The following is a 21,978-nucleotide window of genomic DNA, read 5'->3' as shown; positions in this document are numbered from 1 at the left end:
CATTTAAAATAAAATTCACATCCATAAGTTTATGCAACTAATCCACGGATGATTTCGGTAAATACATTTATTCCGTAATCATCCAAGTCTTGAGTTTCTGCTGAAAATGTTTTAAGGTTGTATTAAAAGTTCGTTTAATAGATGGAATTTGAAAATCTACAGCGTTTCTCCAACGTTATTAGAGATTCAATTTTAATGAAGATTTAAAATTCAAATACGTATAACTTTCTCTTCGTCTACAAGCTAAAAGCAACTGTAAATAGATAACTTCCTCAATCTGAAGAAGGCTTGAAGCACCGAGTCGAAAGCTCAATAAAATCACTAATAAAATCCTGAGAAACTTTTATTTTTCAACTTTCTCTTCATATAAAAACAAAATATTTCCAAATTCTATAAACGAAAACATTACGACGAAGAATTACCAGACATGAAATGCTTTCTCCTGGTGTTATCAAACCTTTTTCTTCATAAAATGTGACCATTTAAAGAAGTAGATAAAATCACAAGGTGGAGAAATATTTTATCATCAGTAAGCATTATGTGTCAGTCATTTCTATGGATTCACTCTGAACACAAACATATGATTTTTATCTTTTTCTCTCAAACAAAAGTTTCCGTAAAGATTACCATGACAACATTATAAACAGACGGTAATAAAGTTATTGAAAATATGGTCGTTTTGTGTACTTATCAGTAAGAACATTTTCAAGCATCGTTCGCAACAAAAAGAAAGAACATCTTGACGTTGGTTTCAACTGCCAACAGTCCTTCATAATTCTATAAACTTCTTCAAGACAACTACGAGGTCTCTCCAGACGCTTCCCATCTTTGAGATGATTTAAAAACTGAAAGAAATCATTTTTGAATTTTATAAAGAAAACAATTATTCACAATGACTAGAATTATTTCTTTTTAAAGGGCCTTCTTCTTCACTAAGAAAGTTTTTTGTATTTTTACCACTCGTGAAAATTATCTCCTTAAACAAAAATTTATTTTATTTACACTAGAAAACTTTTAATCATTTTTATAAAAAAAACACTTGTGTCACAGAAATGAAAATGCAAGCATATTGAAGCGCTACACTTTATTGATTCTCCACTGGGTACAGAAAACAGTAACAATCTCCCCCCCGGATAGATTTTTATTGGAGTCTTCTGTCGAGCATCTTAAATGTATCCGGGGGGGGCGGAGAAATTACGTTTTTCTGGAAATTGTTGAATGGTGAATCAACTGCGAATCGTACTTTAAGGAAGATGGCGCTGTGTGTTTGTATTCTATTCCTGTGTCCTACAAGCGGTTCGTGCTTCACTTTCATGCTCAAGCACTCCAGTTCAAAAACACTGACCTCTGTCGGTCCGGAATAGTTCCAGTCTTCATAAGGTCTTTGGCCGTAAGAAAACATTTCCCATAAAGTGACGCCCAAACTCCAAACATCGCTATTAACAGTGAACTTCTTGTGTTCCAAGCATTCAGGTGCCAACCTTAGGAAGAAAAAGTAAGTTGAGATGTGTGAATAAAAATTGTTGAATTGTTTCAACGAGTCTATCTACATATAATAGTTCAATCAATCCAGACATATTGAGTTCAACAACGATTGATGTTTGTATAATATTAATTACCATCTTAAAGGTAGTTTTTGATTATCGCGTTGGCTTCGGTAGTACTCGTCGTCGTAAATTCGACTCAATCCAAAGTCACTGATTTTTACATGATTTTCCGCGGCAACAAGAATGTTTCGAGCTGCGAGATCACGATGAACAAGTTTCTTGCTTTCCTATAAAAAAAGCCCGTTAGATTAACTTAAGAATATCGACTGCAGTTAAAAGGAATTAAGTTATAAAAGCATGAACATGACTTATGAAAACAGCACATTATAGGGTATAAAGACCTAAACCAAAGTATATAAGAACTCAAGTTTCAACATCAGATCACTCCTGATAATGACACTGGACGTAAATAAAAATTTAAAAATCAACAAGAGATCATTCATAATGAAGAAAGATAAAGGATCAAAAACAAATTAATGTTAGCTTGTAATCGTCCTGTTTGATATTTACCAAATATTCCATTCCCATTCCAATCTGAATAGCAAATTGCAACAACACTTCACTTCCAAGAATTACCTAAATTTCACACAAAAATTTTACTGTTCATGATAGCATGATAAAAATGAATTTCAAGAATTAAAATTCGTTGATAAAGATTTTCTTACAGCATTTTTTGAGTTCTGCAAGTATTTGTCCAACGATCCCTGTGGCATAAGTTCTGTAATCAAAAGTAAATTCTTTTTCTCGTCTAAAAAGAATAAACAAAGTTAAGACAATAACTACTGGCTTTCTTTTATTCCATGTGAGCTACCAAACATAAAGAACATAAAAATTGATATTATATTTGATGACACAACGTATAAGCATATTAAGACTAAGATCACTCATGATGAAGGCACTAGACTGGAGTATATAAGAACTCAAGTTTCAACATTAGATCACTGCTAATGAAGACACTAGACTGGAGTATATAAGAACTCAAGATTCAACATCAGATCACTCCTGATGAAGACACTAGACTGGAGTATATAAGAACTAATGATTCAACATCAGATCACTCCTGATGAAGACACTAGACTGGAGTACATAAAAACTCAAGATTCAACATTAGATCACTCCTGATGAAGACACTAAACTGGAGTATATAAGAACTAATGATTCAACATCAGATCACTCCTGATGAAGACACTAGACTGGAGTATATAAGAACTAATGATTCAACATAAGATCACTCCTGATGAAGACACTAAACTGGAGTATATAAGAACTAATGATTCAACATAAGATCACTCCTGATGAAGACACTAGACTGGAGTATATAAGAACTCTAGATTCAACATCAGATCACTATTGATGAAGACACTAGACTGGAGTATATAAAAACTCAAGATTCAACATCAGATCACTCCTGATGAAGACACTAGACTGGAGTATATAAGAACTCAAGATTCAACATCAGATCACTATTGATGAAGACACTAGACTGGAGTATATAAGAACTCAAGATTCAACATCAGATCACTATTGATGAAGACACTAGACTGGAGTATATAAAAACTCAAGATTCAACAACAGATTACTCCATGAAAACTATACACTAAAATGTACAATGTAATATCACAAGATTCAATACAATGATTTTCCTTAAAAACCTTAGGTAAATAAATAAAGAAATTCACGTCAACTCACTATAAGATACTCCAAGAAATCTCACGATAAACTTATTCTCCAATTTCATCAAATTTATCGCTTCTTGTTTAAAATTGTTCTTGTAAATTTCAGTTGCGTCTTCCAAACAGCATTTCACGGCAACATCCTACAACACATCACAACATTTATAACAACTGAACATAACAGTATTTTTGAGAATGCATTAATGAATTTTTTTAGTTAATTCGATCATCCAATGAAAACCTTTGATGATAACGTAGCGAAAGTTGACGTAAGTCTGACTTTAAGGATTTGAATGTAATAAATACTTACGATATAGAAAAATATCAATATACATAAACATCTCAATTATCTCGTGATCATCGGATATTAAACGGTAAAGAAGAATTTGTAGACAAAACCAAACATAATTGAAATGAAACAAAAACATCAAACTCTTTATAAACACTCACTAATGAAACACGAAAAAATATAAGATAAAGAATACACACAAAACTTTATTTTACCAATGGTGTCCTTGATTTATGACCATGACTTGGTCTCGTCATCTTTGCTTGTGTCACATATCCAAATGCGCCCTGAGATAAAAAAAACATCGACTTTAAGACTTCGTTTACACTGCATCGCATTTACTCATAACACTATAAAGATGAAACTCTTCGAAGTAAAAGCTTATTAAGTTGACAGACTTTGTCTAATAACCTGCTACGATAGTAATCTGGCATAGTGTAAATGGGCCTAAAGCACAAATAATGTATTTTGTGTAATAGAAAGAATATGCATCATAACTACTAAAATGAAATTAATCTAGAAAAAATAGTCATTTGTCGGAAGAAATCCATCAAAATGGCAACTTTTTGAGTTTACATAAAATTGCGCCAATCAAATCATATGTGATAACGTTAATCAAAAGAAATAATGACTATGAAAGGAAGTTTCATACGAGAGTTTAAACTTTTGCGACGAACTACAATAACTTTCTTACCTGTCCCAGCTTTCTTCCGAGGGTCAAATACTCAAATGGAATTTGATGAGATCGCATATTGTCTTCAAATGTGTCAGTAGGTTGAGGTTTATGCGTCTCTGACATAGAAAGAAAAGCAATCAAAAAAGTATGACTTAGAGATATGACTTCAGATCGATTTAAAAATTTTAAGGCAAACTGAACGCTCAAAAATGATTTTGCCTGTCCTGGTTGTGATATAAAAAGCCTAACCCAAACCCAAATACGTAGCAATATTTATACATGCATTGGGAAAATGAAATTACTGAAAGATGATAAAAAAAAACTCAAAATCATAAAAGCTTACCTGTTCTTAGAAAAGACACCTCAACATCTGCATCATTAAATGGGTCAAGAACAATTTGTTCATTTTTGTTTTCAGAAACAAGTTGATCACGTTCATCATTAGACCCAGACTCTCCGTCAGTAACTCGTTCATCTGGGCTCACAACTCTCTGGATGGATATCTTTGCGTAACTACTATTAATGTCTGACTGTTTACGTTGCCTGTTAGGCTTCTTATCTGGAGGAGACTGGCCCTGTCGATCATCCTGGGAAGAGAAAAGAGGGCTTGATACCTGAGCCGCGTTGTTAAAGCCGTCATCATTGGTAAACTTCTCTGCCAACTGAGTAGCACTCTGCCTCTGCATCTGAAAAGAACTAGTAGGTTGGCTCTCTGGTAGACAAGCATCTTGACGTTGTTTTTCATGTAGACAAGCCTCTACGGGCTGTTTCTCCGGTCTAGACAGAAAGTGAGAGTTGACTTGCTCCGACCCATTCCAAATATCATTCTCTGGTTCAATTCCAGGAAAGTTGTGTGGTCTTTCAGTTGCGGAGATCAATACTGTATTATACTTGCTTTCGGTGTAGTGCTTTGATCCGTCATTTTCTGTCTTTCCCGAGGATTCACTCGTTTGTAGATGTACGTGGTTATTTACCAAATTAGCAACAGAACACGGTTCATCTTTCTGTGGCAAAATTTCGGCAAAAGGATCTCTATTTTCAAATAAAGTATCATTGACATTCCGTTGGCGGTTATCCATGTCAACATTACCTAACTTTATCTCTGAATCACCATTGAAGTTACTGATGTCTGGAACTGGCATTTCTACAACGGGTTTATCTGAGCCTGTGACTTTCCTCTTACTTGGTGTAATACTACTAAAGAAATCCTCGAGACTCGTGTGTTGTGAATATTGTAACGAGTTGAGACCTGTATCCTTATATGACTCAGTTTTAGTATCTACTGTCGGTTTGTTTATTGTTCTGTACTGTTTACCGTTTTCGAAATCAACTTCGAGCGAAGATTTTTTCCTTGACTTTATTTCAGAGTTGAAAGTGGTTTTGCCAAATAAACTTGATGACGATGTAGTAGAAAAACATTTTGTTGAAGGTAATACTGTCGAAGGATTCAATCCGGGGGGTTCTTTAGTTTTAAGATCCTTTGACTTGCTTGTATTATCCAATTCGGCTTCAGTGAACAATGTTACACCTGTATGTTTCATCGGTTTTTGGGCAAAAGGATCATAATTAGCAAATGAAGGCAGAGAAGACATTGAATCCAGCGTAGATTTTCCATTAAAATGATCATTATTTGGCAATCTTTCGGGCAGCCTATTCTTTGTACAACCATTATGATTCAAAGTGTTTATGTCAGATCTTCCTGACACGGCAACGTAAGCCGAACCCTTAGTAGTTAGACGAAAGTTTGTGCTTTCAGGCATTTTGGAAACAGACGTCGTTAAAGATTCAGTTTTATTTAAAGTAGAATAAGAATTTCGATTCTTAACTTGGTAACTTCTACTTGCGTTAGCTGGATTTGATTCTGAAAGTTTCAAAGCAAGACTGCCTAAAGAAAGCTTACCCAATGTTGATGTCTGCCTGTCACGTGATAACAACGAACGCTCGTCACCAACTGATAAAGATTTCAAACTTGGGTGATTTTTATCCTTAGTTTTATCATCACGAGGTTTCAAAGCTTCCGAGAACGGATCTAATTTAGAAAACTCTATAACGTTAAGCATGTTAGGATCAAGTGATTTTGAAGCACAATTTCCACGGGTTGAATCCCTTTCAGCTGCACTTAAGATAGGTCGAGGTATGTTAGTACGCATTGGTGTATAACCGCTAAAACTTTTTGAAGGAAATGTACTTTTCAACTTGCCAGAATCAGCAGATTTACTGTATTGGGAGCGCATCAAGACGGAACATGAAGGATTTTTTTGTGTCATTTGATTTCCTGAAGAATTTTCTCGTCTTTGCGGGTTTGTACAACACGTCTCAACACGATACGAAGTGGACAAAAATTCGGACATTGGATCTCTGTCTGAAAACGCTAAAAGACTTTCGCTTACAGAGGAAGCAGTTTTCCCAAAATTGCGCTCTACACCAGGGTCTAAATGCTTGATAGATGACGATTTATTGTGCAATCTATTCGCTTTCATTTTATCATTTGAGGATGCAGCGAATGGATCAAGATTAGAGAACTGTTCAAAACCATACATCGTATTTTGTGGTTTCAACTTTTTATCATCTCTAATATTTAAATTTGCCGTCAACACATTTGTGACATCGCTTACTTGAGATGGTTTTTCTGAGCAATTCTCTACGTTTCTAAGAATATTTTTAAAACTTCCTGATTTCAATTCAGTGTTTGCAGCAAACGGATCGAGACATCCGAAGGAAAAACTTGTACAATCCGGTTTTTGCAAAACACAATGATCATGTTGCTCCTCAGGTACATTAAACTGATCCCCAACATCCGCATTATCCATCACGGTCCCCTTCAAGGTCTCTGTGTGATTTTTAACAATGAGCGGATTGTTTGCGTTTTCAGATCCTAATTGTGTTGCAAGAAAATCCATATGATCCATGGTTTCAAATGAAGAAAACAACGAGTCAGACTGATCCGATTCTGTTATATGTTCATTAAATAACGGCTTCTCTTCGATTGGGTTTACTTCTGAATTATTTTCTTCACTTCTGGCTAAAAAATCTGTGTCCATTAGAGGTACATCCGTTTCATCTTTATCAATAAAGTTCGTCGGTCTTGGAGAAAATTTTATGTAAATTTAATCTCATTAAAGTTCCATTAAGATAAAAGTGTAGTAAAAGATGAAGAGACTATCATATACACATGTAAACAAAAGTTCTTACTAACCTTAGTTCCATAGTAAAAGTATCTTTTCCATTGAGCAAATCATTCATTTGGACACTATCATGGTAAGAAATATCGTTTTCCCTTATTCTATCATACGTCCTTTCTTCCCCGGTTACTTCATTTAATGTAACAACAGATCTTGGATATTTTCCTGTAAAGTTGAAGAAACATTTAGTCATCAACAACATTAAAGAAGTCGTGTGAATAAATGAGATAAAAAAGTGCCAATAAGAAACTGAAAGTGACAATAAAAACTAAATAATCTCTATGTGCAAGGCGTACAAATATACGTTAATTAAATTATATTTAACTCAAACATACTTTCCAGTTTTTTTAACTCAATTTCTTCGTTCGACCAAATTTCAGGTAAATCCTTCACCGGAAGAAGATCCACATCGGCATCGTCTAACATTGACGATTCATTACTGTTCCATACATCATTTACGTTCTCATCTCTATTGTTGCAAGATGATGTTCGAGGCAATTCTTCGTTAAATGACAATGTAGAACGCTAGAAAAAAAGTTTTTGTATCAAGTACCACGTGTCTTTGATACAAATGCAAGCAATCACATTCGTGGTTTTCACATCTTTCAGTTCAAAAAAATACATATTTAATGGTGAATTTTGGACAGTCACAAAATGACATGACGTGTTGTTTATTTTGTTGAAATCGCATCGCTATTATCAGAAAGGGACGTTCAACGTTCAACTTTAATAAAACGAGAAATTCATTTGAGTGCAATCAATAAATGCACTTGAGTAAAATGAAATGTTTATTTTTATAGTTACCTTCTTCTCAATAAAACTAAGAGGTTCCATTGTAAATTTTTCGTCAATTTTCTCTGGTATTTTTCGTTCCTTTTGACTCTTGGACACTGACAACAAACAATGAGTTAGTTTTCTTCAATCAATAAAATACCATAACATTTTAGTAAAGTAAATGGTTACAAACATATAACATTTTAGTGTCGTTATTTACTCACACGAGTTGACAATATCGCGCAATTTGAAGACAATTTGTCCAAACGTTGGTCGTTCCTAGAACACACAAAAGAAATATAATATATATATTATTTTCCGCCTACTGAGAAACAAAAAAAAGCCAAAAATGTTTTTTCACTCAACCTTGGGAGGTGAATCGGCGTGGAAGGTGGTTTAGGTTATATTAAACACATTTTGTTGTTGCATCCGGACAGCTTGAGACTAAAGTCTCACCTACCCACCCCACCCCCCATGGAACACTATAGACACATGTATATTAGTTATCAAGAGTGTTCAGTTTAGGTTACTCTAACGAGCAGGGTCGTTCAGTCGATGTAATGCCAGCTGCATTAGTTGTTTTGATGGGTAACAAATATCAAGCTTGCGGCGGATTGCCTGCAGCAGCTCCTGTGTGAGAAAGGTATTTTTTCTCCTAAGTTGTATTTATACCATATTTTACTAAATTTAATGATTTGCTCAAGAACAAAAATGTTGGAATCAAATCTTGTATAAGCGAGTATACTCGACACTACCACTTCTAACCTTTGGATCATTCATCCAACATGATTTCATAACTTTCCCGACCTCATCAGGACACCATCTAGTGAAGACAGTTGTTGTTTACAAATAATAGTGTACTTTTCAATATGACGAAATAAAGTTCCTTTCTTATTACATTTAGTCAAGATTTCTTACGGAGAATTAATTTATTCTATAAAAACTTATAACGAATCAAAATGGACAAAAACATTCTTCAATATAATGAGTAGAAAAATATATGTAAATTATAAAATATGTGTAGTGATGTTGAGAAAAATCACAAAACTACAGATTCATCCCGACAAGCCTGTTTCGTGATTGCTCACTCTTCAGGGGATTTAATGAATAAATACTTAAATGCTTGAAATATTTATACAAGATGACGGAAGTTAGTGTAAAGTAAATGGTTTGAACCCGGGAGTATCGTTACATGTTTGTAAATGTAGATCGTCCAGGTTGGTATAGTCTTGAGAAGGACTGTTTTTGTTGTTGTTGACTGACGTTTCGACAGCCTTAGCGGTAGTCATCTTCAGAGTCAAATGAGGAGTAAACACAATGACAATACACAATGACAATACACAATGGCAATACACAATGACAATACACAATTGACACCCACACATTACAGCTAAAAACATCACACCTAAATCACACTTCACAACTAAAAACATTTCACTTCACACTAATTCACAATGACAATACACATTTCCTGTACACACAATACAATGACGTAAGAACCAGATAACCTGACGTTTACTCCTCATTTGACTCCGAAGATGACTAAACGAAACGTCAGTCAAAAACAACAAAAACAGTCCTTCTCAGGACTATACCAACCTGGACGATCTACATTTACAAACATGAAAGTTAGTGTATTAATCAAGGTGTATAGTTACAAGTTAGATGACGGAAGTTAGCGTAATAATAAAGGTGTATACTTACAAATTACATATGGGTGTTTTGGATCTATGGCGACAAGAGGAAACAAGTTCGTTGCGTTTATCGAGGGATGATTTCCTCTTGTCGCCATAGATCCAAAACACTCCTATGTAATTAGTAATCATACACCTTGATTAATACACTAACTTCCGTCATCTTAAAGATATATTTCAAGCATTTAAGTATTTATTCATTAAATTCCCTGAAGAGTGAGCAATCACGAAACAGGCTTGTCGGGATGAAATTGTAGTTTTGTGATTTTTCCTCAACACCACTACACATATTTACGCTCTGCTCTCGGGCATCGAGTACTGTTTTATACGGAGAATCATCAAATATAAACTTCCTAAATTATAAATTACATATAAATAATACATAAATTATATATATAAATGTATAAATTAAGGGACTCACTTTGGATAGGCTAGATGATGACCTTGTTGAAATCTATGAAGGATCTACATGCAAAATAAAACAAAAACAAAAAACAAGAACATCAACATATGAATATTTTCACTGGTTAAGCTTTAGGTAAACTCTATATTCAGGTATATAATCAATGTCAATAAGAATACTGCACACCCACCTCCCCGGTAACAATCGTCACTATATCGCAAGCGAACACAAAAGTTTATTTGCCAAGAAAGCTAAAGGTTTCGTCAGAAGTTACATTTAGCCAAATGGCCAAAAGGTATGATTTTAACAAAATTGTGTGTGGAAAGAGTGTTTTGGAGGGGGCATTGTGTGTTGTCAGGGGGGAAACTATGTCTGAGGGGCAATGGTATATTGTCAGGAGGGTACACTATGTCTTAGGGGAAATAATTTATGAAAGGGTGTTGTGTATAAGACTTTACCGAATCATCTTTCATGTTAAGGAATGGTACTGTCTTCATGAACATCTCCCAAAGAACGACACCAAACGCCCAGACATCTGATTCCTTGCTGTAAGGATTACCTTGAAAGCATTCGCGTGCCTTCCACGGACTCCTAAATCACCAGAGACACAATTCATTAGTATAGCGTAAACAAGATGGCAAATGATATTTAATCTCCCAATGCAAACCAAGTCACCTAATCACTTCACATTTTGATAGCCATAAATCAGCCCTAACCCTAACCCAACCATAACCCTAACCAACCCAACCGTAACCTGACTATCGTAGCAATACTACCTGTTAATAGGAACACTTTCGTCCAACAAATCGTATTGTCTTAAACAAGGTACAGAGACATCACTAAGTTTTACATGTTCTTCATTTACAATAAGTATATTATGAGCAGCCAACCATCCGTGTACACAATCTTTATCGTGTAAATACATGCAAGCTTCAGCAATTTGGGCTGCAAACATGAGAACCGTCTCAACTGTTACTTCAGTTTCTCTAAAATGGTTACATAAATTATCATAGTAAATTAACGCATTTCTAAAAGTACAGTGTAGTGTGAGAAAAATAGCTTACCTTTTGAGATACTCATCTAAAGTTCCACAATCCAACCATTCAAAAACAAGGTATATGTTTTGATCGTCGTAGAACTGGATGCCATGAAATTGAACAAGATTACGATGAGCCATTTGAGCCATTTTTTCGCCTGTCTTTTCAACTTTCTAAAATGAAAAAATAATGTAAATGATCGACAATGAGACATCTTTCCTCACTCCACCCATCTACAGTTTTACTGCCATGAATGAGTAACAACTGTATAACTTTCCTCACCACACCCATCTACAGTTTTACTGCCATGAATGAGTAACAACTGTATAACTTTCCTCACCACACCCATCTACAGTTTTACTGCCATGAATGAGTAACAACTGTATAACTTTCCTCACCACACCCATCTACAGTTTTACTGCCATGAATGAGTAACAACTGTATAACTTTCCTCACCACACCCATCTACAGTTTTACTGCCATGAATGAGTAACAACTGTATAACTTTCCTCACCACACCCATCTACAGTTTTACTGCCATGAATGAGTAACAACTGTATAACTTTCCTCACTCCACCCATGTCAAACATAATAACCTGTCTGAAGTCCGCTGAACGAGAAGTTTCCAGACGACGACAGAACACTTCTGTACAACCGCCATTTTTGTCGGCTTTTAACCAGCGAGCTTTAAAAACACGATCTCCAATGTCGCCACACTAACGATAAAAATAGACCTTGGTAATATAGTCGGTCAACCAATGTTGTAAAAAATTTGTTATAATTCCGATTTCATCCATGGAATGCTCCGAAAATTAATCTTAAAACATCTTACAAGGGAGTTTTTTTCTCCTTGTACACAAACTAGAATATAAAAGCAAGGTACAAATCACAGTTTGAAGTAAAGACACAAACCGTAAAAGAGTGAGAAAGTTTCTGCAAGCAAAGATTGCCAATATGTTCAAACACATAGTCAGGGTTTAATGGACGAGAAGATGAAGGAACACACGGAGCTTCAACCAAGATTTGATCATCATAAAGTGCACACAAACCTGCGGAAAAAATCCACAACATGACAAATCATTGATTATGCAAGAACAGGATGTTATAAAGAAAAATTTTTGCACTTAAGCAGCACAGAAAGAGCTTTATATTTTCAAAAGCCATTTTCCAAAAAATATTTGACAATATATATGAAACAAAAACTTTACCTTCTTTTGGAATTGGACAATATTTCGTAAGTACGGTGGGAAAAGACGTCTAGAAAACAAAATTTAACATATTTCTACAACATGGGAACTGACATGTAACAAGACAGTTTAAAGTGTATATTAAATCAACTTTAGGATAGTAACGTGCTCAAAATTCTATTGCAGTCATAAAGGAGCACAAGATGAGAAATGAAAAAGAATAATAACACCTCGTCGACTAATTTGAAATGATAATTTGACATGTTACTGTAACTGTATTCTTTCAACTTCAACATATACGTAAATGTTGTTCATACTTTCATTGTATTCAGATCATTCTCTAATAAAACTCCTGACTGTTGGTAAACGTACGTAACAAAAAAGCCCACCTAGTAAAATGCTTTGTTATACAAACCTGTTTTGCCATGCATCCAAACCTGTCTTTCCATGCACAACTACCTGTTTTGCCATGCATCCAACCTGTTTTGCCATGCACAACTACCTGTTTTGCCATGCACAAACACCTGTTTTGCCATGCACAACTACTTGTTTTGCCATGCATCCAAGTCTGTTTTTCCATGCACAACTACCTGTTTTGCCATGCACACAAACCTGTTTTTCCATGTACAACTACCTGTTTTGCCAAGCACACAAACCTGTTTTCCCATCTACAACAACCTATTTTGCCACGCAGACAAACGAGTTTTTTCCATGCATACCAACCTTTTCAGTTTTATAAAACTCCAGAAGATTTTCCATACTGTGAAAGATGGGCCCATTCTTTAGACAATACTTGCCGTTGTCGACTATTATTTCGTAATGCTTTATTTCATTGCCGTGAATAAGTGACAGGATGTAACTGTCAAAATCTTTACGACTTCGCCGTATCATGTGAACGCCAGAAAGATTGCCGTTTTCTGTTTTTACCGCTTTTAACAGAAGATCAACCTTCTTTCGCCTAAAAAATAAAGGTTTCGTAAATTGCAGAGTAATACAAGAACAATGGAATTCTACTTAATGTAGAAACAAAAGTTTTCTAAACAAATAAATGATGCATAGGATAACTAAGCTTTAGAGTTGGAGAAAGGAAATATGGAGAAGATAAAGGAGATGAATGAGGGATAGTAGTGGCATAGAGGAGATATGGAGAAGATATAGGAGGTAAATGAGGGATAGTAGTGCCACAGAGGAGATATGGAGAAGATATAGGAGGTGAATGAGGGATAGCAGGAGAAGATATGGAGAAGGAGGTGAATGAGGGATAGTAGTGCCATAGAGGAAATATGGAGAAGATAAAGGAGGTGAATGAGGAGGGTATGGAGAAAGATAAGGAGGTGGTAAAGGGATAGTGGAGAGGGAATATATGGAATGGTGGATAAAGATAAGAGGAAATATGGAGATGGATAAAGGAATGGATGAAAAATGGAGAAGATAAAATGGAGGGATGTAAATAGGAAATATGGAGGAAGATAAATGGATGAGGAATGAAAAGATAAAGGAAGGAGGTGGATAAATGGAGAAAGAGGGATAAAGGATAAATGGAAATGGAATGGAGGAAAGGAGGAAGATATAAGGTAGATAAAGGAGAATGAGAAGATAGATAAAGGATAAATGGAAAGATAGAAGAATGAAATGGAAAGGAGGAAATATGGAGAGAGAAAGGAGGTGGAAATGGATATAGGAAGATGGAAAATAAGAGAGGATGGAATGATAGAAGAAATATGGAGAAGATAAAGGAGGAATGAGGGATATAGAAGATAGAGAATATGGAGAATAAAGGGAAATGGAATGAAAATAGGAGAATGAAAGAGGAAAGAGGATGGAGAAGTAAATGATGGATAGTAGTGCCACAGAGGAATATGGAGAAGATATAGGAGGTGAATGATGGATAGTAGTGCCATAGAGGAGATATGGAGAAGAGGAGGTGAATGAGGGATAGTAGTGCCATAGAGGAAATATGGAGATGACAAGCGAGGTGAATAAAAAATGTTAAATTACAGAAGATGACGCATACTATCATACTTTAATTTCTTCAACCCATATGTCATTAATAAAATTGCAGAAATTGAAAATTCATATCATGTTTTTCATTAGTTATCACTGTCGAAAAAACATATGTAATTCCAGAAATTTAAACATGTTTTTTCTTCTTTAGCTTACTCAATTGGTCCATGAATCCGAAATCTTTGACCTTGTTCTGAATTCAACAACCGTGGTTTATGACCAGACTCATCTAAGGAAAAATGCAATCAAACAAACTAATCACTACACCATGTGATTTTTCAAAGGACATTTATAAAGATCACTAATTTAAATGTACACCTAGTTGTAAAGTAAAGGACTATAAAAAATGTGTTGACTTACATTTTGTTAGTGTTTTATACTGGTTCACAAGCAGATGATAAAAGCCTTCAATCAATGTTATAAGGCTTTCCTTTTTCATCAATGAATTCCCAACAGAAATCACCTATCATCAAATTATAACTTGAATGAGTTATGTCACAGTTGAAGGTTCAAATTGCTTTTGCTTTAACAACATATGAATAGATGTAGGATACTATATCATTGTTAATACCAAAGGGGTGGAGATAGGGATAGTGAGTAGGGGTGAGGTAGGGGTTGGGGTTAAAGTGGGGTAGGGTGGAGGTAATGATTGGAAGTAGAGGTGGGATAGTGTTTCAAAATTAACTGCATGGGTGAAGGAATGTGATAGTGTGTACGTATCATTAGCTACATGGTGATAGGGGTGAGAAAATATACAACAATAACTGTATGTAATGAGGGTAAAGATGGTAAATTAGTACATGATGGTGATAGGGAGATACATTATTATTGAAGCAACATTGATAAATTTACCTCAAGAGATGCATTCTTTCTAGATATGTGGATTATTTCTTCAGACTGAGAAGGTTTGATTTCAATATATTCAATATCTTTATAATCACTGATCATCTCTTCAACTCTACTCGATTCATCGTTACTGCCATCCTAAAAAATGATAATTATAAAGATATGGGCAAGGAAATGTGAAGACTTAAAAAATGTCCAATATTGATACCCTATCTTCTTGGTAAGTACGTCTTTTTTTCAAACCATTTGGTGATATTAGAATCTCCCATTCTACAGGAAAGACTTTATCTTCTGATGCAGTTTGATAATAAAACTAAAACACACACACAGCAATTATAACATAATAAAAATATTTATGGAAGCATTAAGAATTAACAATAAATGTTACCTTTTTCACAAGAATTTTCATAACACCAAAATCAGGTTCACCTTCAAGGACATACAAAAATGAGTTTTTTGCTTTCTCTGCATTTGCTTGTGCAGTCCTGAACTGTGGAAGCTGTTTCTTCAGATGAGATTTTATTTCTCTTGGGCTGTAGTCTTTGTCCACAAACAGATGAGAAAGACCATAACGTTTTCTGCAAATATATACTTTAAAGATGATTGTAATTATTTACAGTTGAATTTCGATCATGTGTCATTAAGTTTTTTTCAAGCATGGCTCATCTTAAAAAACAAGCAATTTATTATAAATTCACAAGTAAATATCATAAGTAGATCCAATATAAAACCAATCTCTCAACAGCCTAAACTAAAGTTATAACAATGTAGCACTTACGGATTCTCAAGAATCTCTTTGGCATTTATGTTTTCTTCATGAGCTTGGATAATTGACTCAAGAACTAACAAAGTGAGATGATCTTTTCTGCATAAGTTGTTTACTCTTCCTTTGATGTAATCCCAACGACACTGAATGTAAATAATGAATAATATAAATTCATTGCAGTTGTCATTAAACAACTCAACAAGCAACCTAAATTAGGGCTATGCAATCTGCAGTTTTTCACCTCTGGCTATTATATAACATGAATATCTGCTTGTGGCTGGTTAATTTTGCCAGTCGCTGATTAAGGTGTATTTTTAGATAGCATGTGTCAAAACAATGTTGCATCATGCACAAAATCTTTCTTCTCGTGTTCATTATTCCATTTTAGCTGACAGTTATTGTTTGTTGATACAATGTTTTGATTGGACATGTTTACCAAAGTCTGACAGTATTTTGCACCACAAACAACTGTTGCTTAAGTTTTGTAGGCGATAAAAAAACTCCAGCTCTGGTTCTAATGGGCAAAAAAGACCGGAGCTCCAGTCTAACTCGAGCCTCCAGTGGAAGTAGAAGATGTAATTTATGCACATGACTAAGGTACCCTAAATCATCAACACCTCCAAATTGAAGTAATCCAGCAAAATCAATTTAAGGCAACACAAAAGCAATGTAGTAGTTAACTTTGAAAATCCATGAACAAAATTACATGTGTTACCTGCTTGACAAAGTAATCAAATGTGGCAACGTTGACAGCTTTCAAATCAGGACCGGCAACGGCTTTAAATGCAAGACGCAAGAAAAAGATTTGCTTGGAAATTTCTTCAGGATATAAATTTCGCTTAGGATTATAATAATGATCCTTTTGTCTGTCACATTGCTCTTTTGTTTGATTGTTGACACTGAGGCAATGTTCACAGTCTGTTGTCATTAATGTGAAGAAATCTAAAGCCACTGGGGCAATTCCCAACTTCTTGAAAATTTGGATACATACATCCTATTTACAAAAAACAATACATATTATTTGTACAAATTGAGATACACAGTTAAGAAAAAAATTCTTAATCGGGCTGAAATCTACTGTCTAGTGTCTCCATCAGGAGTGATCTAATGTTGAATCTTTAGTTCTTATATACTCTAGTCTAGTGTCTTCATCAGGAGTGATCTAATGTTGAATCTTGAGTTCTTATATACTCCAGTCTAATGTCTTCATCAGTAGTGATCTAATGTTGAATCTTGAGATCTTATATACTCCAGTCTAATGTCTTCATCAGTAGTGATCTAATGTTGAATCTTGAGTTCTTATATACTCCAGTCTAATGTCTTCATCAGTAGTGATCTAATGTTGAATCTTGAGTTCTTATATACTCCAGTCTAGTGTCTCCATCAGTAGTGATCTAATGTTGAATCTTGAGTTTTTATATACTCCAGTCTAGTGTCTTCATCAGGAGTGATCTGATGTTGAATCTTGAGTTCTTATATACTCCAGTCTAGTGTCTTCATCAGGAGTGATCTGATGTTGAATCTTGAGTTTTATATACTCCAGTCTAGTGTCTTCATCAGGAGTGATCTGATGTTGAATCTTGAGATCTTATATACTCCAGTCTAGTGTCTTCATCAGTAGTGATCTAATGTTGAATCTTGAGATCTTATATACTCCAGTCTAGTGTCTTCATCAGTAGTGATCTAATGTTGAATCTTGAGATCTTATATACTCCAGTCTAGTGTCTTCATCAGTAGTGATCTAATGTTGAAACTTGAGTTCTAATATACTCCAGTCTAATGTCTTCATCAGGAGTGATTTAATGTTGAATCTTGAGTTTTTATATACTCTAGTCAATGATCTGATTATAAAATGTTTCTTTCATTTTCAATTCAAATTCTCTGAAATCACCACTTCAAACGTGTTACTTATTTTTTCTCAATTTATAAAGATACAAAACATAAAAATGGAAAAAAATACATCAACAAATAGTTATTAGCATCCGCTCGAGTTGTGTAACAAGGCATTATCTAACAAAATTGGTTGAGTGAACAGGAAACCAAATAAAAACGGCGATTTTCTGTGTTTATTTCATAACGGAGTTATTAAGGTTAAACGTATGAGTAAACTATGATTTTCTTGTTTATAACACTTGTATAAGTTGTTTTAAGATAATGTATCAACGTTATACATACTCTAACACGCACGCTTTCAGTTGGTTCTTTCACTTCTATAGTAAAGAGTTCACCATTTGCTAAGCAAACTTTTCCCCGTCTATCAACCGGTCCTTCTTCTCGTCTGTAAAATGACATAATTCGTCCACAAATTCCCATTATTTTCAAAGCTAGATGGGTTGAACGAACTTTCGCAACTGCCGTTTAAGCCTACAGCCTGATTTCAGAGTACAAAAGACTTTTCTTTTCTATACATTATTCGCACATGACGAGTTTCATTTTTCCTTGTTGTGTGGATTGCGGAAAGATATTCTTGGAATACCTCATCAATGGCAATTTCCTGTCTATAAAAAACAAGAACGACACGACACCACATTGCATTTTTCGAGCCCGCGCTTTTTCCGCTGAAATCATCTAAAATTGACTTGTAAAATTTCCTCGATGAATTTCTTCCCAGAAGAAGTATTTTTTTGGTTGAATTAATGGTTTGTTTTGGAAATGATGCATCAAATGGGATCTCAGGTAGTGCATATTTACAATGTACTGTGTTAGCAAGTGAAATAATCAGATATATGTTGTATTTAGACATATAACTGTTAATTGTTTTCATTTTTTTTTATTTGTTATAATCTGAGTTAATTATTCTATAAGTTTATTGGTTTTCTCTCTCACGAAAATCAGTTTTTATTTTCAATCTAGCCGCGGCCTTTCTCCCATCATACGCAAGTAACACCGTTGTCTGATGGCGAGAGGGAGAAAATTTATTCTTGGATTATTGAGCTTTCCAATGCAGAAACACGAGAACATGCTTTATTGGAGCTAAGGTTTGTGATCTTTGTTTAAGAAATGGTTTCTTCACTCATCCATCCCTAGGATGATAATCTATTCATCATATTTTTGGTTTTGGCACTTTGATAGAAAATCAATTGGTCATATAATGATTAAATAACTAAAATAAGCATTAAGTTTAATAATAGATTTGATAATTGTCAATGTTCAAGATTTTCTCATTTCTATGAGCAGAATCTTATGTATTCTTTCAGTAAAAAACGTGAAGTTGTTCAAGATTTAGCACCAATGTTGTGGCATTCATTTGGTGAGTATTTTAACTTGCATGTTTTCCCAAAATCATTTTAAAAATATGAATTCTTATTTTACTCATGATTTATGTGTGCATCAGTGATGTAGCCAGAGGTGTAGCCATGGGGTCAGGCCCCCCCCTGGCCAAATGCTTGTTCCTCCTAAAATGCTTTGTTTTCCATATATTGTTTAAACAGCAATTATGGCCCCCTTCTGTTATGACTGCCTTCAGTTTGGGTCATGTAAGTTGAATAATATGGGACATTTTAGTGTGGGAATGATCATTGATGTTACATAAAACAATTTTATTCAAGTGAAAAGAAAACAATATTTAGTAATTTCACTATCAAAGAAACTGTCACATCAACCAAATTCCCTACCCCTAAAACTTTCCATATTTCTCTTTTCCATACCCATTTTTTTTGATTTCCTTTTCTCTGTTGCTATCATAGCCTTCCCAAGATTATAATCCATTCACACATTTTCTAGGAACAATTTCTGCTCTACTGCAGGAGATTGTAAATATTTATCCAGTTATTAATCCACCAAATTTAACTGTAAGTTGAATCATTCATGTAATCATATGGTGTAGTGAAGATTGGTGATGTTTGCTTTATGTTGAAGAAAACTTTTTATTACAATCATTAGATGAAGTATAATGTCTAATTGATATGTTTTTTCTAAGGCTCATCAATCAAATCGAGTTTGCAATGCTCTTGCATTACTGCAATGTGTTGCATCACATCCTGAAACTAGGACATCTTTCTTACAAGGTTTTGAAATTTTTCACTTGGATTTATCATTCATGTTTTTCTACTTTGAAGGATAAGTTATTTTTATTTGCAATCATAAAGTTCTACTGGATACAATGGAGTACATTTTCTTATTGCACGCTACTGACAATTTTTTATATATTCACTACATAGCACACATTGCATGCTACTGACAATTTTTTATATATTCACTACATAGCACACATTGCATGCTACTGACAATTTTTTATATATTCACTACATAGCACACATTGCACGCTACTGACAATTTTTATATATTCACTACATAGCACACATTGCACGCTACTGACAATTTTTTATATATTCACTACATAGCACACATTGCACGCTACTGACAATTTTTATATATTCACTACATAGCACACATTCCGCTGTTTTTGTATCCCTTCCTACACACAACAAGCAAGACAAGACCATTTGAGTATCTTCGACTTACAAGTTTGGGAGTTGTTGGTGCTTTAGTGAAAGTGAGTGAGTCCTCAAAACAGTTTAAAAATTTGATCATTTTTTCATTCATGGTGTTAGCATTATACTATTGATAGCCACAATATCATAATCATACACTCTATTTCTACCAACACTTCATATTTTAGAATGTACTAATATGATCTCTATGTTTTACAGACAGATGAACCTGAAGTGATTAATTTTCTTCTAACAACAGAAATTATTCCATTATGTTTGAGAATTATGGAGTCTGGCAGTGAATTATCCAAAACAGTTAGTAATTAAAATTTTGTGTTTGTGAAATGTCAGTTAAGTCTTTGCTATGGTAGTTTTAATTTCTTTATAGGTCGCAACTTTTATTCTTCAGAAAATATTACTTGATGAAACAGGTTTATCTTACATATGCCAAACTTATGAACGATTTTCTCATGTGGCAATGATATTGGTAAGAGATAAATGAATTATTACAGATAAATCATTTGTTTATATGTTACATTACCATACTGATCAACAGTCATTCTATCAATTTATTGTGTGTTTGACATTGATGCATGAGTGTGATTTTTATCCATGTCTTAGGGTAAAATGGTTCTAGCTTTGGCAAAAGACCAATCTGCAAGGCTTCTGAAGCATGTCGTTCGATGTTATTTGAGATTGTCAGACAACCCAAGGTAAACATTCACTACATAAAACAATCCTCAGTCTTTATATACTCCAGTCTAGTGTCTTCATCAGGAGTGATCTGATGATGAATCTTGAGTCCTTATATAATCCAGTCTAGTATCTTCATTAGGAGTGATTTGATGTTGAATCTTGAATCCATGCATGTATACTCCCATATTATAAGTACTGATTATTAGGTGATTAAGATAATCAATTTCTTCATTGTTGTTTAGATTTTTAAAATGATAGATGATACATTGTTTGTGTTGATATTCATTATTTGATTCTTACTGTTATTTCAGAGCAAGAGAAGCATTACGTCAATGTCTTCCTGATCAACTGAAAGATGCAACATTTTCAAACTGTCTTAAAGACGATGCGTCAACAAAACGATGGTTAAGTCAACTAATGAAGAATTTACTTGAGCTACCAGCTACTGATGCTAGGGGAATTCCTTTGCCTCCTTGAGTTAAAACATATCTTATTAATAATTTCGCCCACTTGTAGATTTGATAATGGACATATTTTGATAGAATTTGTAAAATATGTATTTTGAGGCTTTGCATTTTTTGTGGTGTTAAAAACAATCGCAAAATAAATTACACAATACATAAAGAATGGGTTGTTATCTAGGTATATAAAGTTTGAATCCTATTCAGAATATGACTTTGATTTGTTGGCATAACCTTCAATGTGTTAGAAATGGAGAAAAAAAGGAAATACTTCTTCATAAACTCTACTAAAATGGAGTTTTTTGAGAAT

The 21,978-nt window shown here is 34.3% G+C and overlaps 2 protein-coding genes and 1 long non-coding RNA gene across 3 annotated transcripts; 2 read left to right on the top strand and 1 right to left on the bottom strand.

Moving 5' to 3' along the window:
* Window positions 1-109: 109 nt before the first annotated feature.
* Window positions 110-18,561, bottom strand: LOC124443400. The gene is made up of 30 exons (XM_046993886.1): window positions 18,254-18,561; window positions 16,794-17,072; window positions 16,091-16,221; window positions 15,701-15,890; window positions 15,521-15,625; window positions 15,319-15,450; window positions 14,827-14,929; window positions 14,623-14,695; window positions 13,186-13,420; window positions 12,484-12,532; window positions 12,188-12,324; window positions 11,872-11,991; window positions 11,303-11,448; window positions 11,015-11,224; window positions 10,697-10,829; window positions 10,257-10,300; window positions 8,907-8,964; window positions 8,366-8,420; window positions 8,172-8,257; window positions 7,703-7,892; window positions 7,382-7,532; window positions 4,529-7,269; window positions 4,204-4,301; window positions 3,725-3,796; window positions 3,237-3,363; window positions 2,213-2,295; window positions 2,058-2,123; window positions 1,620-1,774; window positions 1,346-1,481; window positions 110-845 (listed from the first exon to the last, which is right to left on the bottom strand). The coding sequence occupies exons 1-30, from the start codon at window positions 18,389-18,391 to the stop codon at window positions 660-662; spliced, it is 6,429 nt and encodes a 2,142-aa protein (XP_046849842.1). The 5' UTR covers window positions 18,392-18,561; the 3' UTR covers window positions 110-659.
* LOC124443409 lies at window positions 8,689-14,825 on the top strand. Its single transcript, XR_006947655.1, has 2 exons — window positions 8,689-8,784; window positions 14,618-14,825. It is a non-coding gene; the product is annotated as an uncharacterized LOC124443409 (long non-coding RNA).
* A 45-nt stretch (window positions 18,562-18,606) lies between the features above and the next one.
* LOC124443402 (CCR4-NOT transcription complex subunit 9-like) lies at window positions 18,607-21,888 on the top strand. The gene is made up of 10 exons (XM_046993888.1): window positions 18,607-18,754; window positions 18,932-19,056; window positions 19,276-19,328; window positions 19,802-19,869; window positions 19,998-20,085; window positions 20,467-20,573; window positions 20,731-20,826; window positions 20,900-20,998; window positions 21,133-21,224; window positions 21,519-21,888. The coding sequence occupies exons 1-10, from the start codon at window positions 18,731-18,733 to the stop codon at window positions 21,682-21,684; spliced, it is 918 nt and encodes a 305-aa protein (XP_046849844.1). The 5' UTR covers window positions 18,607-18,730; the 3' UTR covers window positions 21,685-21,888.
* Window positions 21,889-21,978: the final 90 nt, after the last annotated feature.

Source organism: Xenia sp. Carnegie-2017, unplaced genomic scaffold, assembly GCF_021976095.1.
Source record: "Xenia sp. Carnegie-2017 unplaced genomic scaffold, XeniaSp_v1 HiC_scaffold_20, whole genome shotgun sequence".
Lineage (NCBI taxonomy): Eukaryota > Metazoa > Cnidaria > Anthozoa > Malacalcyonacea > Xeniidae > Xenia > Xenia sp. Carnegie-2017.
Note: the sequence above shows the minus strand (reverse complement) of the source record. Positions and strands in the feature narration are given on the sequence as shown.